Source organism: Mizuhopecten yessoensis, unplaced genomic scaffold (genome assembly GCF_002113885.1).
Source record: "Mizuhopecten yessoensis strain PY_sf001 unplaced genomic scaffold, ASM211388v2 scaffold9157, whole genome shotgun sequence".
Taxonomy (NCBI): Eukaryota; Metazoa; Mollusca; class Bivalvia; order Pectinida; family Pectinidae; genus Mizuhopecten; species Mizuhopecten yessoensis.
Window position 1 is genome coordinate 934267 of NW_018407907.1, and position 15424 is coordinate 949690.

Here is a 15424-nt window from a genome sequence, read left to right on the forward strand (position 1 = left end):
TTAAAAAAAAAAAAAAAAAAAAAAAAAAAAAAAAAAAGATTCATCGCTCCATTCTTTATGGCTGTGGATCAAAATTTAAGTTCGGATCGATTATGAAAAAACCTCGAATGAATTTGTATTTCAGAGTTCAAATGTCAAGCCCAGAGTCCCCATTACTATTTATGGAACATTTTCCCTTCCAATGAAACACATTTGCATAGGAACGGGCAATTTCATGTCTTACATGAAAGACGTTCTGTGGTATTGGTATTTCAAGAGGTCAAAATAAATGCATATCAAAAACTGAAGACAGTCCATTGAACATGAGGTTTCCTGCTATAGGTGCCCAGTCTACAGGAATCTGCCACCAGTTTGCCATCTGCGGCAGCAACCGGGTAAATGTTGCCAGGAACCCGTATGTGACTACAACAAACAATTCGGAACGTTTGACGGCATGGGAGCCGTCAGCGGCAAAGGAGTCGGTCAGTATGATACTCTTCTGGTTATCACAACGTCGTTACATGTCAATAGGATTTTGCAGTTATGATATTTGTGACACTTTATCAAATTAGAAAACTCTAAATAGGCAATAGAAATCAATATCTAGTCTATGTTCAGTTTTTAGTCATGTCATATAATCCCAGATCTTATACGCATACCGTTTCTTATGTTCTATAACTAATAAAGCTTAAACAATTAGCGAAAATAAACCTTTAATCCTATAACTGTTTTGGTTTAGAATACATGTTATTCAGAGTACTCTGTATTGATCACGTGATTAACCGTGTGGTTTCGGATTGGCTGTAGGTCAGACCCCGACCTCGCCTCCTGCTTGCGTTAACAAAGCGACAAACTGCAACCTATACCAGGTCAGCATGTGTACCAGCTCTGGTTACCATGACTGGGCCAAGGAGAACTGCGCACTCTTCTGCAATTTCTGCTGTAAGTACAAATTACTGCTATTTCTATAGTTATATATATATTCACTAGAAATATGAAAAAAGAGGAGCATCTATTTGAACTTTTAGTCAGTCTAGGCAGAAAGTCTTGTACTGCACCATATGGACATTTTGTCCATTTATGACTAATTAATGGTACTAATTTATGGTTAGAAGAAAAAAATATGTTTAAAGTGATCCATATAAATATACATAAACAACCATTTATAACTTAGAAAATTTACCAGTTATTACATACGATTGTAGCTTCTGGTGTAAACATATTTAATTATTGTTTCTACTTTAAATTCTGAAAAAAACCGCAAATTGAAAAATAATAATTTCGCTTTTGTTGATACGTTATATATATTTTCCGACAATAACGGAAATGAATTTGTGTTTGTTAGCGGAGTTCACCCAACCGTTACCATCAGGTAAGCAGATCATTCAAGGTTTTTTGTTTTGTTTTTTCATTGTTTATTCGACAGATTTCTACGATTATGTCAAAATTCAAACTATGATAAAACACATTGAAATTTTACAATTTGAAAAATCAACTTGTTTTCACTCGATGATTTCAAAATCTCTTTAGATCTGAACTATAATTTACCACATCAGTCGTCGACAACATATTTGAGAGGAGTGGTATTTCTCGACGTCAGCAATAAAAAGCTGACATAACCTTTTGTATCATAGGGAAAACAAAACACTTCAACAAGCTTTTTGCATTAATAAGTTAATACGTTATGTGGTATGCGGCTTATATCTTTATAAGAAATGTTTAACGGCATATAAGTATAATTATCTAAACGACATCATACCGACAATCGACGTATTATGCGTAGTGAGTGAGGTTATGTAGTACTTAACATAGTCTTCAGATCAACGAATTACTGTAAATAATGTGATAATGGGGTCGTATTTTCGCTCATTTCAACGTTTCTCATATTTCAAGATCTTTCCCACAAACATACAGAATGCATTTTTCGATGAAAGGTTGTCTCGCTGTCAAAGAAACCCAACAGAGATTCTGTACACAGGGACATTTTTGCTGCAGTTTAATTTTCGCCCTTTTCGCTTTCGTAATAAAGACTAATTCATATTAACAGCAGATACAAGTACACAATATGATAAACTTAGTAATTATATATGTAGGACGAAATTAACACTAGTTGAAAATTGATCTCATGGGCAAAGGACAACAGTTTGACTGGGCGAAAATTTTCCCATTAATAACTACCTTATTTTTACAGAGAAGTGTATCTACAAGGGTGTGGACTACTCTCAGGGCCAAACCTGGTTTGACGGTTGTGATTTCGAATGTATGTGCGAGAATGCCAAGTATGGATTTTACAGATGTAACAAACGGTAAGTTGTCATCACCTGTTTTTGATTTTCTAAGCCAACATGACAACTGTTTACCATTCCATGTCATAAATTTTGGTAATACAAACGTGTAATAAAATATAAAGGTGCTGCGATTGGTCAAAACCGCGGGAACATATATTCCTACCCGACAACAGAAACTACTTTTATTTACTCTACCACATGATACAGTTGCTGTTTCATTATATGAATTTGAAATGTTTATTTGGTCATTAGCATAATTATTTTCACTGCATTTTAAACTGTTCATTACTAAGAAAGTATGGAACTACTTTACACTCCGCATAACGACGATCCTAGTATCAGCGTATTTTGGCTTTGACCTATAAAGAGTCAGCTGATAACGCATATTTTGTGTTTGCAATTTGTTTTCAAATTATGTAAATTATGTGATGGATATAATCTTACTCGAGTGTGCATGTCATATAGAATTTATTAAACTTGTCCAATAGTTTGATACGACACTCGCCTAAAGGCTCAAGTTTAACAAATTCAATATGACAATTTGACAGAAGTGCTTCTTAAAAATAAACTAATGGAAAAATAAGTCCAGTAAGAACGCGAACAATTTTACAACAAAACTAGACATTTTAAACACCGCGCTAAATTGACTTTTTCCACAAGAAAATGACTTCGAAATATCGACGCTGCATAAGGTATTATGGTTTTGATGTTTCAAATATGGTCTGGTTGATGAACTGTTTTGCTCTTCTGATACAGTTTTTCGTGTCAGTTGTCCATTCTTTAAAGCTCAAGAAGAATGTTCAATTGCATGTTCAAATGATAACAATATTTATCTATAAGAGGTTTCAGTTCTTATGTTTAGTTATTAGAGACATGTATCAAACTGAAGAAGATAATGATGTAGATTATGAAAAAAAATATAAGACTGAAAATACAACACATGAAGTACATGTACCAGGCAGCTAACAGCGCACAATATCAGCATGGAACATCGAAGCATGCTTTTCTATCATGGCATGAAAGTTTTACTTGTAGTAACAAGGTAATACTTTCTAATTTTAAAGGGATAACTTTGAATTTCCCAGTAATGTTTTTTTTTATTTCCTCTTTTCAATAAACGGATTTGCGTTAATGAAGCAATGTGCATGTTCTTTTTGACTTTTAAAGGTGCCCAGACTTTGTCAACCTACCGCTCAACTGCCATTCTGTGAAAACGCAAGGCTACTGCTGCCCTAAAGTACAGTGTGATGGCGGACAGGGTTCTTTTGTGGGGTCGTCAACAGTCTCTGGTGTGGTGGGAAGTTATCCCATACCCAACCTTCCCTCTGGTAGTGGTACCAGTGGTAGTGGCTCCAGCGGCACTGGCGGTACTGGCGGTACTGGCACCAGTGGTCCCGGTGGCTCTCCTTCAACGGGCACAGGCACAGTTACAGGCGGGGGGCTAGTGTCGCCCGGTCCAGGTGGGTCCACGCAGGCTCCCAGTGCTAACACGGGAGGCGCCGCCATGATTCCTTCAAGAGTAGGTAAGTGAACGAAAATCATTCCTCGGACATCATTGGTTTTTCGCTGATATCCGAATGATTCAAGTTATGATAAACTGCTCATAATAAATGTTCACTTGGCCATGTTATTCCAATGCAAGCATTACTAAAGTTATTACATGCTTGCCAAAATACTTTTAGAGTTATGAAACTTCTAATTTATCTTCTCTGACTGCACTAGGGGAACCTTTGCAAAAAATATGAGATTGACTGCATTTTGTTTTCTGCATAAAAGTTGGCTCGGATGGATGCTGGTTAAATGACAAATATATATCTAATACTATTTATTTTATTTGTTTTTTCTTTGATGATCTTATCAAAATAACGACTGTATTTGAATTCTTTGACAGGTTTGAAAGTCAATAAAGGGTCCAATGATTAAAAAATAATTTTGAGATTCTTATGTGACTGAATGTTAAAATGTCTTCAATTTCAAACAATTGCTTTGTCAACTGCACAGTGTAGGGCTATGGACCCCTTGCTATATATAAAACATTAATTTAACTACATACAGAGCTACAGAAAACATACCTTAAACATGATGGAGAAGGGTCCAATTCCCATTTTTAGCTTACCTGGTCCGAAGCTTATGCCATACCGCAGCGTCCATCGTCCGTCCGTCCGTCCGTCAACTTTTCCTTTAAAACGCTACTTGTCATGAACGTCTGAGCAGATTTTGACCACATTTAGTCAGAAGCATCCTTTCGGGAAGGGGAACAAATTTTGTATAAATGGTGGGTCTGGCCCCCCTGGGGGCTGAGGGGCGGGGCCCAATAGGGGAAATAAAGCAAATTCTTTAAAATCCTTCTTCTTCTGTAGGAATGATAGGATTTGTTCCATATTTCGTCTGAAGCATTCTAGGATGAAGGGGAACCTTTTTGTATAAACAGTGGGTCTGGCCACCCTGGAGGCTGAGGGGTGGGGACAAACAGGGGATTTATAGATAAAACCTTTATAATCCTTCTTCTACTATAGGGATTAAGTGATATTATTCTAATTTAGTCTGGAGCATCCTTAGGCAAAAGGGACTCAATTTCATATAAACAACGAGTGTTGGCCCCCCTGGGACAGAAGGGAGGGGCCCAATAGGGGAAACATAGCAAATTCTTCAAAACCCTTCTTCTTCTGTAGGAATGACAGGATTTTGTCCAAATTTTGTATGAAGCACCCTTGGGTAAAGGGGAAACAATTTTGTATAAACGGTGTGTCTGACCCCTCTGTAGGCAGAGAAGCGGGTGAAATAGAGGTAAAGTCTTTAAATTCCTTCTTCGACCATCGAGATTATGGGATTTTATCCTTATTTAGTCTGGAGCATCCTTGGGTCAAGGGGACTCCATTTTTTATAATTGGTGGGTATGACCCCCCTAGGTTGCATAGGGGTGACCTTGTGTTTGAAGTTTGTTCCCGCTATATCTCAAGTACTGGATGTACCTTTCTGAAATTTCATATGTTCTTATAGCACCTACTTCATACTAATTATTTTAAACATATTCCGGTGAGCGATACAGGCCCTCTAATTTTGTTATGTGAAATATATAAATATGACGAAAATGTTATCATAAATGTACAATCTCAATTGCAGACGGTTGCTATGTCAAAGGAAAACTTTACCAGCAGGGTCTACGGTGGACGGATGGTTGTGACTGGACATGTATCTGTGAGGATGGTACTACAGGCCGGTACCGATGTCAGCCCAAGTACGTCACATGACCCCCCTTTTTATTAACTTAAGGCCCTTATGTGTCTAGAGTCACACAAAAGAGTATATCGGAACAAGGTAAAGCAAGTAGTATAATACATGGTCACAGTGACCTATTTTTCAACCATGTTCAAGATTTGTGGGCCAGTGTTACATGTATGCCATGCAGCTATAATGTTACATAATGCATCAAAATTATGAAGAAAAATCTCAAAATTAATATTCAGCTTTGAAAATGAAATTTGGTCCCCCAGATTAAACTTCTCATTCATATCATGACGACATAACCCAGCGTATGTTGATGCAGAACAATTTATCTGTGATAGTCACTAAAAAACCTGGAATGGCACCCATCATTTAATACTGCAATTTACTCAATTAAATACAAATCACGTGTCACAAGTTTGCATTGAGTAACAATAATCTTTCTATAAAAACCTAGACAATAATTTAACATTTCTACTGCTTAAAAATTAATATTATTATATATAATCTAAGTTATTTAAATATTGAGGGTGTGGAATCAATAAAGATAACTTTAACAAAAATCTAGATAAATAAACGCATCGTTATCAGAAAAGAATAATTCTGCTTAATACTGGTAAAGCACTTTCTGTCGTTGTTGTCTGTATTCTTTTATATTCAGAATACAACGAATTGCATCGGCATGTATGCTATGTGTTTGTATTATAACTATTGAGAATACGTATTATCTTGTGTGCATAAATGATATATATTTTTCGATTGATTATATGCATTAGTTTAACATTCAAGATATGCTTTGGCTTACCTGGGTAATAATGTCGTTGGACAGGTGTCCAGACTTTCAAAACCTACCGGTTCAATGTACGTTGACTGAAGATCCGAAAGATCCGTGCTGCAAAATACCCGTGTGTAGCGCTGGAGCCAATGGACAACAGGTTCACATACCCGTCCCTAGTTACAAACCCGGTTACTCAGGTTATGGAACTGCTGCTCTTCCACAAAACATAGCTACAGGGGGATATGGACCGGGCCCAAGCAATCCCGGAACCGGAACCGGAACCGGAACCGGAACGGGAACCGGAACCGGAAGTATTGGAAAACAACCTTCTTCATTCACTGGCCTTAGTCCCGGTCATACTGTCGTAGGTACAACTGGAGGTAAGTTATGCAAGGTATATTCAGAGATGATATACTGTACATCGGGAATTGTTAATATACGTACAAGCTAAAAGTGCAATTTAAAAGTTTTTCATCGAGATACTTTACTCGGCTTGTTCCAGTCTACTAAGCTGTAAATGAGTACGTGGTTGGGCAGTGCTAAAATGGCTGAATGCTACATGTGAACGCCAAAATGGCAGCACAGGTTGTATGTCCCCAAGGAAGTTGAGAAAGATATTGGCTGGTTGCAAAGGCCCTATTACCACGGATTATATTTTATGAACCACTTTGAGACGACCTACAAACTAAGCTGTGATAAAGCGGTATATAAGTACCTCAAATTATTATTATTATTGTTAGTGGTAGTTTTATAACCGGTTTGACAGGAAATGCAATTTCTATTTATAGATATCGGGCTGCGTCTCCTTTTGTTTTGTTTAGTACTGGGGTTGTTTGAACCCTTTTGATATATATATATAGTTGGGTTTTTTGTTCGTTCACATCGAGACTCTGAAGTACACGGGGTGACCCAAACTGAGGTAAAATGCAGGGTGACCCAATCTCGTTACCATGCAAACGCAAACTTAAATGTCAGCGCTTCCTTAGAAACGATAGCCGGAAGTGATAGTCACTTGGTGCTTGGGATACATATTTAAGCCTAGTGACGGAAGATGGTTCTGTGGTTTTTTTTAGGTGGATGTGTTTACAAAGGGGTTGTCCATCAGCAAGGAGACAGCTGGGATGACGGATGTGACTTCCGGTGTCAATGTTTGGACGCTCATCAAGGACAGTACAGATGTAACGATAGGTATGACTTAATACAGTAAAACCTCGATAGACTGTCACCATATGTCCAGACGTATTGTGACGCTATTAAGGGGGTTGAAGATTTATTGAAGGAAATGTATAAAGGAATTCCTAAGAAACGAGAGGAAGAGGGACCTTGAATGAGTTTTGCGGTAAACCAGGGAAAAATGAAACAATTTTACTGTATTTGTTATCTGCAATCCTTCACATGAACATTATCAAACTCAAAAAATGTGCTTAATTTACATTTTTGCGATGGCTTTAAGCAGTAAGCACTTGAAAGGCATTATTCGGCTAGAGGTTACTTCGAAAATGGTATAATATGTAATTTTCTTAAAAATCTATTCGCGTTTTAAAAACAATATTCGTCTTTGCATGAGAAGTTTATTTATCGAAATGGGACTAGTCCGTCTGAAAAAGGAGGTTAATTCAAATTTACTCGTGTTTCATATTCGGGTTTCTTCATTACTTTTCCAAGTTATAAATTATGGTGTATTAGCACTGCAAACAATGAAGTATATTGATTTTGGACATGCTTGAATAAGCGGCCGATTTTTTTTATAGAATACAGAATTCACAGTGTGAGAAATGCATTTTTAATTACTGAAATGTTCAAATGATTTTAGGCACATATATAATCAAATAATTATGAATATTAGATTAATTTGTGAAATTAAATCAAGCGTGTTTCGTATATATATTCTCTTAAATAAGGTTAAATGTCAGATGATGTAAGGATTCTCTAAATAAAAGTTCATTATGTGTCTCAAATAACTGGTAGCATGCCTAGTTTCTAGACTCGATACAACACTCCATGATAAGTGTAACCTGTCATAGAGCAGGCGTTAACCTTTTTTTTATTATTTTTTTATTGCCCCACAACATTTTTGGAATACTGCCAGGGTTGGGGCCCAGGATTCAATATATTTACAAAAATGTCCTCGAAAGTTAACAACTCTATACTAACCTCAACTTTACTGCAATTTTATCTTGGTGTCTTCTAGATTAGTAGTGACGTATTATGTTATCACGTGANATTATCCGACCATAATTTGTGGAGTTATGCCCCTTTATGGACTTGCCGAAACAGTGTCCGCTCGATATCTCGAGTAATTATTAACGGATTAACTTCAAACTTCAAACTTAACAACAAGGTTAATTACCAGGAAACCTCGTACAAGTTCGATAACTGCCATTATCCGACCATAATTTGTGGAGTTATTCCCCTTGGTTTCATTAATGCGATGCATGCGTTCCATGATGTTGTATTGCACTCATTGATCTACCAGTTATGTTAAATGATTTCTCTTTTAATATCAATTACTCACAAATACTTCATATATTTCAATCAGACAAACAACTGCTCATTCAATGTGTGACGGGCGTATTATATACCGCTCGCGGTAACCTTGTTGTGTTATGTATAGGTGCTATGGTCTATAAGTGTACTTCATTCATATTTGTATGTGATTTATAATATGTAGGTGCCCGAGCATGATGAATCTGCCTCCACAGTGTATAACTATGACCGACCCAGCAGATCATTGCTGTAAGACCTATCGTTGTGATTTCTCACAAACTATAACGACGCCCTCACCTTTTTATGTAAGAACAACACCACCCACCGGCGGAGGTAAGTAGCTGCACACTAGAAAGCGCTTTTAAAGGTACTCGCCTTCATGACAATGATAAACCTTCTATGCATTCAATATCTTTCTAGCGTTGATATAATATCTCTTTATAAAAAATGGTTTGTATTCGTGTTGTAAATAGAATCGTGATATTTGTTTCAGTAGAAATACAAATTTCTACTTGAGTATGCGTATACTCGTATACCACGAATTGATGTATCCCCAAAGTGGTGTTTTGTCAGGAAACCACAAAATTTGGGCCCCATGAAAATATCTGATTTCACAGGACAACATTTGTGAAGTAATACGTTTTAAGCGACAAGATCTTTTTATAAAATCTTTTTCATTGACTTTTTCAAAGTTTTTTGGGGAATTGGCCTTATGGGTATTAACTTATTCCGTAAGGGTTATCACTGCGATGGTTACCGAAAGGGATTTCGAATGGTCATAAACACTTTTGTCGATGCTGTATCAGCAAATATATGTTAGGCATTTATGGGTCAAAGAATACCATAAACTTGTAACATTGGATCCGTACAAAGGTGTGTTTGTAAGATACGAATAACTCAAAATTGGTGTTTGTGGCAAGGAAGTTATTCCAACAGTGTACACGTTATTAGGTTTTCAATTTTCGGTGAGATTCGCTCCTTTTTCAAGCAACAGAACAAACATACAACAGATACATTACATTAGAACAATAATCCCATTTGCTAGCGTAAGCCGGAGGTAGAATGTACACTGGTCGAACCGTTGAATATTCATGCTGAGTATGTGCGACCAATGACAAAGAAATTAGAAAATACCGGGGAAACTGAAGTGTAAAGAAAGATGCTGAAACTGTGAAATGAATCTGTCATAGGAATTTATAACAGCGAATCGGCCAGTGATGGATAAACTGAATCATGGAGTATAATCCAATCCTTCTTGAACAGTTAAATTATCATTTCGATATATGTGTTATTGTATAGATGTTTCCTCTCAAAATGACAGTTGATACCAGTATATCTTGTCTGTCACTTGGTGACGTGACTTTTCGTCCAATGAATGGCAATCTCAATGGCCTTTTTTATATGATAAACACAACCACCATCATGTACCACTTGATTATTCCAGACTACTGTGTATACAAAGGATCGTATTACCATCAGGGCGAGCAGTGGAACGATGGGTGTAGCTACAAGTGTCGGTGTGAGGATGCTAGGAACCACTATCACCAATGTACCGACAGGTAAGTACCATCAATAAAAATGGCTTCGGGAGTATGAACCATTGTAGCCAATACCTTTATTGTACTAACGGGTTATTTTCTGTTAACATGTGAATATCTCATTATCATAGCCATCCTTTCTCTTATCTGCAGTTATTAAATGATTTCCGAAGGGTTTGATGAACCGTTAAATAAAAACTTTATACGAAAATTCTTTAATATGATTAATTTATAATAAGGTATGGATCACCTGTCCGACCACGTATTAAGACACCCTGCTCTTAACCACCAAGTCCAACAAGTGCTATGTATAGAAGGTGTTATAAAATAATATTACTATAATCATTTACTTGAATTCGACATGACTGAATTATTTATGTATGAGGATGCGTAAAAAATATTACATAATGACAGACTTTACTGCATTTCGGTTTGTTTCGTCTATCAAAGGTGCGCTAAATTTGACAATGTGCCGCTTGGTTGTTCCTTCGTGGGCGACCCTAAGGATCCAACGTGTTGTCGAGTGCCCCAGTGCTCGGCTACAATGTCTGGTTCAATCACAGGAGGTCAATCGATGAACCCCACAGGATTTGTTGGAAGTCTAACTGGGTATGGAAAACCTCCAGGCACCGGAAATAACCCCAACATATCACAAACTGGATACGCAAGTATGTAAAAAAACAAAAAACTGACACATGTTCTAAATATCATTTTATTAGAAACTTTATTTCAGTTCGAATTCGTAATTTATATCAGTATATTTTCTATGAGTTAAAATATGGTTTAAGACAGTGCTGTCTTCTTCTGTCTAAACATTAACATAATCTGCAGTTTACATTAGTCAAACCGCTGCTCTGATTGTCAAAAGACATGTATTATCAACTCCTTCTTTAGAAGAGTGAACTCTTATGACAATCAATGGTTTTCTACTGAACGATCCCTGTGCCAATGCCTAAAACTTCGCAATGGAAACTCGCTTTTTTTCCGACATGACCATAGTTTTGATAAATCATTTTTGAAAAGGAAACCATACTTTCGGGAAATTATTGTGAGAAGATGATAAAGATTGAATAAACAAAAAAATGACCTACAGCAGTTTCGCGAGCTTGAAAAAAACCGGGAATCGAACCCTAGACTTCGGATTGTTATTCTATCGCTCTAACCGACGAAGCTATTTAAAATGTGTCCAGGCACAACTGCGCTACAGTTGTACCTACATCGAAATTAAGGTGAGGTTATTGTTTCGATGTCATCACTTTGATTTCATTATGTCACTTATGTACTTTTTGACTGCGTTTTTACCTTCCTGAATTCGAAAAATGATAAAGTCAGAGATGCTTCCTGTGCAAAACAAACTCGTGTTCTTCTGAACGACGTGATTTCACTGATTTCTTATTTTCTAAGTTAATTTATCCTAGTACTTTTGATTTTGTGTGTCATTGTTTCCTGTTTCTGTTTTTTTCCCCAATCTAATTGATAATACATTTTCTCCCATAATGCTGATACTATTACATTTTTTTTTTATTAAAGTACTAATTGAAACTTATTACAGATGCATGTATCTACAAGGGCCAAATTCATAAGCAGGGTGAGACCTGGCAGGATGGTTGTGATTACGATTGCGAGTGTACCGACGCTACAACGGGCATGTACAGGTGTACAGACAGGTAAAATATAGATATTGTATATAGAACACGCATGTGAAGGTATACACATATGTGTGGTATTCAAGTATTTGTGTCAGAAGGGGTAAAGGCACTATCTGGTTAAAACAACAACAAGAGAACACCGAAGTGTCAACAAAAGCATAATAAGACCAGGTGTTCCGGAAGGGTAAGAGTATTCTGCATCATTAACGAACCCGCCATGTAACTCTAGGTCAAATCCAAATAATCTCACATCTTCACATCCGGAAGTTAACAGGCAAAACCAGTGACCCAAAACAAAAAAAACGCCTTCAGACTTTTTTCCCCTATGCAAATATATATACAGAAATTGAAATATATCACAAGTACACATTTTTCAAAAGTTGAATACCTATAAATTCTATTCATTCAAACATATGTCAGCAATTCCTCATTTAATTCTTAATTGGTTCACTAATTCACCGGATCAATCTTAATATAATAACTACAAATATATGAAACACTTACTGATTGGCTGGTTTATTGGTGTGAGTCATTTTATGTTACCTGGTCCGCTATTGAATTGTTCCGTTGCAGATGTCCTAGATTTGGTCAACTGGCCAGTAATTGTCATTTGACATCCGATCCTAATGACCGATGCTGCCAGAAAGCCGCGTGTACACCTGTAGGCCCTGCGCAGTGCATGGACAATAATCCCAACTGTATAAATTACGGGAATTACGCCTGTAAAGATCCGTACACCGAATGGGCAAGAGACAACTGCAACAAGTACTGTGGATTCTGTGGCAGCACAGGTAATTCATTGTTTGGCACATCAACCAGACATCTGTTTTATTAGTCAACCATCATTAGATGATGGGCTTAGCATATCGCCCTCCGTGGTCCTACCGTCTGTCATCCGTACGTTCTTAAACAATTCTTGTTATCGCTATTTCTCAAGAAATATTAAAAGGATCTTTCCCATGTTCCACTTGAAGATTAATCGAAAATAATAAAAATGATGGCCGTTAGGCAGCCATTTCAGATTTTGACAGTCCATTGGTTATCACTATTTCTCAAGCGGTGCTTGATAGGTTTTTCACAAGATGTTGCCAGTCAGCCATCTTGGATTTTGATATGTCACGTTAATACACTATTTCTAAATTCTCATTTTGAAAGAACACAAGACCATAAATCCAACAGAAAGGAGAAAATAAGGGAAAATATCAAACCGACCTAAAACTTATGACAATTTTACGATGGTAAGACCTCTCTGGGATCTCTTGTTATCTATATGCTACATTAATGACAAATGTAATAATGATATCTTCTATAACTCATCAGTGCTCTTATCAAGAACCTTTATCATAAAATTTGAAAGTAAGTTGGTTTTTAGCTCACCTGCCCGAAGGGCAAGTGAGCATAGGCCATGGTTTGTCGTCCGTCTGTCCGTCGTCAACTATGACGATATTTGGTCAGTAGTATGCTGGGATAAAGGGCTACCACGCTTGTTCAAATGAGAGACCGTCATCCATTTTCAAGGTCACATGTGTCAAATATGTTGAAATAAATTCTAAATAACCAAAAGGTCCAGGGTAATGATATTTGGCCAGAAGCAAGCTGGGATGAAAGGCTATAATGTCTGTTCAACTAAATGTCCTCCTTTGACTTTCAAAGTCACATATGTCATATGTTTACATCTTTTAATAGATTCTTTTGAATCAAACACTGATATTTTGTCTGTAGTTTCTTTAAGTCCACTTTTAAGATAACTGTGAGAGTAATACCAGGTGAGCGATTCAGGCTCATTGGGCCTCTTGTTTGAAAAAAATAATTTTGTATTTATTTTCCCTTTCCTTATCATCCTGATGCTATTAAACAAAGAAAACAAGTCCCCCTCCCCCCTCTAATGCTTTTGTGATGTTATGCAAATTAAACCATCCCGATTACGAAAAGATTCTTGTAACACAATCAATAAGTGTTTCTATGTGACGTTTCGATGACTAGTACGGTATGTATTCTGTCACCTTCATCAGACAAATGACCAGTGAAGCGTATGTTCACAAAGGTGTAAAGTATATACGAGCTGATATTATGATATATATGTCATAATCCACACTATATAAACCACCCTGAATATGATTTACGTCGTTATGCCAACTAAGCTCTCTGCTGTTACAGGAGTGACGACCACCGCCAGCACGGCCTGCGTTGACCAAATTCCTAACTGTAAGGACTATGGATCGTCAGCATGTGTTGGAGAGTATATTGGTTGGGCCAAATTCAACTGCCCAGTCACCTGCAATTACTGCAGTGAGTAAAAAACAATGTTGGTGGCGTCGATTTAACGATGGAATAAGTATGGTATCGTCGGCTTTTGACGTGACTATTACTATAACCTTCAGTAACAATCGAACCTCGTTATCTCGAACTCTTTTAACTCGAAGACTCCGTTTATCTCGAAGTATTTCTCCGGTCCCGACCAAACCTATTCTTTATCATAGTAAATAAAACTCTGATAATTCGAACCCTGCAAAGTCGAAAAACTCGGATACCTCGAAGTAAGATATTTGTTTCGATAGCGTAAATCCAAAATCAAAACATCGTCTACATAGTGTTCGAATTTCATTAATTCGAATAATTGCAGATATTTAGCAATCATTTAACAGTGACACTAAACAAAAGTACTACTCACAGGTAGCTTTTAGCGACCCCCTGGTTGCATTCTTCAGCCCTTGTTTAGATCAGTGGGGGGCTTCAGACTAATCTGGTGATTCCGTCATGTGACCCGGGGTTCATCCGCAAGTCATGTGACTGAATCAGGCTTACATGTCGCTATTTAAACACTGTACATTGTTCTTATGGGCGCTTTCAAAGGATAACGTAACAATGGGTTTTCATGCATATTCTAATATGCCGATATCATACTGCAATACCTAGCACATATATCTCACGAACCTACTGCGCATCATGAAACAATTGTAAAACTATGCTGTTTAGCATCATGAAATAATAAAGTATGTATTTCATTCCTTACATGTACCGGTAGTTTTGTTGGAGATGTAAAAATATTTGACAGTAAATGTATATGCAGATCTACTTTCTCTCACATTGCCTGTTCCTTACATATATCTTTTACAATGCGTATACTAGTGAAATATGACGAAGACAGATATCCTAAAAGTAGGAAATAGGCAACAAATGAAGGAAAATCAATAAAGAATATGCATATATTGTGCTGTTTCAACCCTTTGCTTAGTTATATCGTATGTATGACCACATATCTACAAATGTCAACATTTAGCTTTTCTCTTCCTTGGGGAATTAGATAATTTACATAACTTTCATAGAAAGTCCCCAAAACCAAGTTTGACCAAATCTGAGATAGCGGGTTCTTTTGTTGTATGCATGCATAATTTAAGTGTTACAACTGCTTAAACCTATGATTGGCATCTGGGAGTTGTATTTTGAATGGTAATCGATTCCAAATTTGACTCCTTTCTA

At 36.9% G+C, this 15424-nt stretch overlaps 1 protein-coding gene across 2 annotated transcripts in view; it reads left to right on the forward strand.

Annotated features, from left to right (window-relative positions):
- Window positions 1–15424, forward strand: part of LOC110457451 — a 46396-nt gene that overhangs the window by 24645 nt on the left and 6327 nt on the right. For both annotated transcript variants that reach the window (XM_021508737.1, XM_021508738.1), the window contains exons 17-30: window positions 322–461; window positions 787–921; window positions 1325–1351; window positions 2171–2285; window positions 3435–3790; window positions 5391–5505; window positions 6322–6650; window positions 7344–7458; window positions 8942–9090; window positions 10202–10316; window positions 10746–10963; window positions 11848–11962; window positions 12518–12735; window positions 14102–14233. In XM_021508737.1, coding sequence (XP_021364412.1) covers window positions 322–461; window positions 787–921; window positions 1325–1351; window positions 2171–2285; window positions 3435–3790; window positions 5391–5505; window positions 6322–6650; window positions 7344–7458; window positions 8942–9090; window positions 10202–10316; window positions 10746–10963; window positions 11848–11962; window positions 12518–12735; window positions 14102–14233 — 2279 coding nt within the window. The remainder of the gene's footprint in view (window positions 1–321; window positions 462–786; window positions 922–1324; window positions 1352–2170; window positions 2286–3434; window positions 3791–5390; window positions 5506–6321; window positions 6651–7343; window positions 7459–8941; window positions 9091–10201; window positions 10317–10745; window positions 10964–11847; window positions 11963–12517; window positions 12736–14101; window positions 14234–15424) is intronic.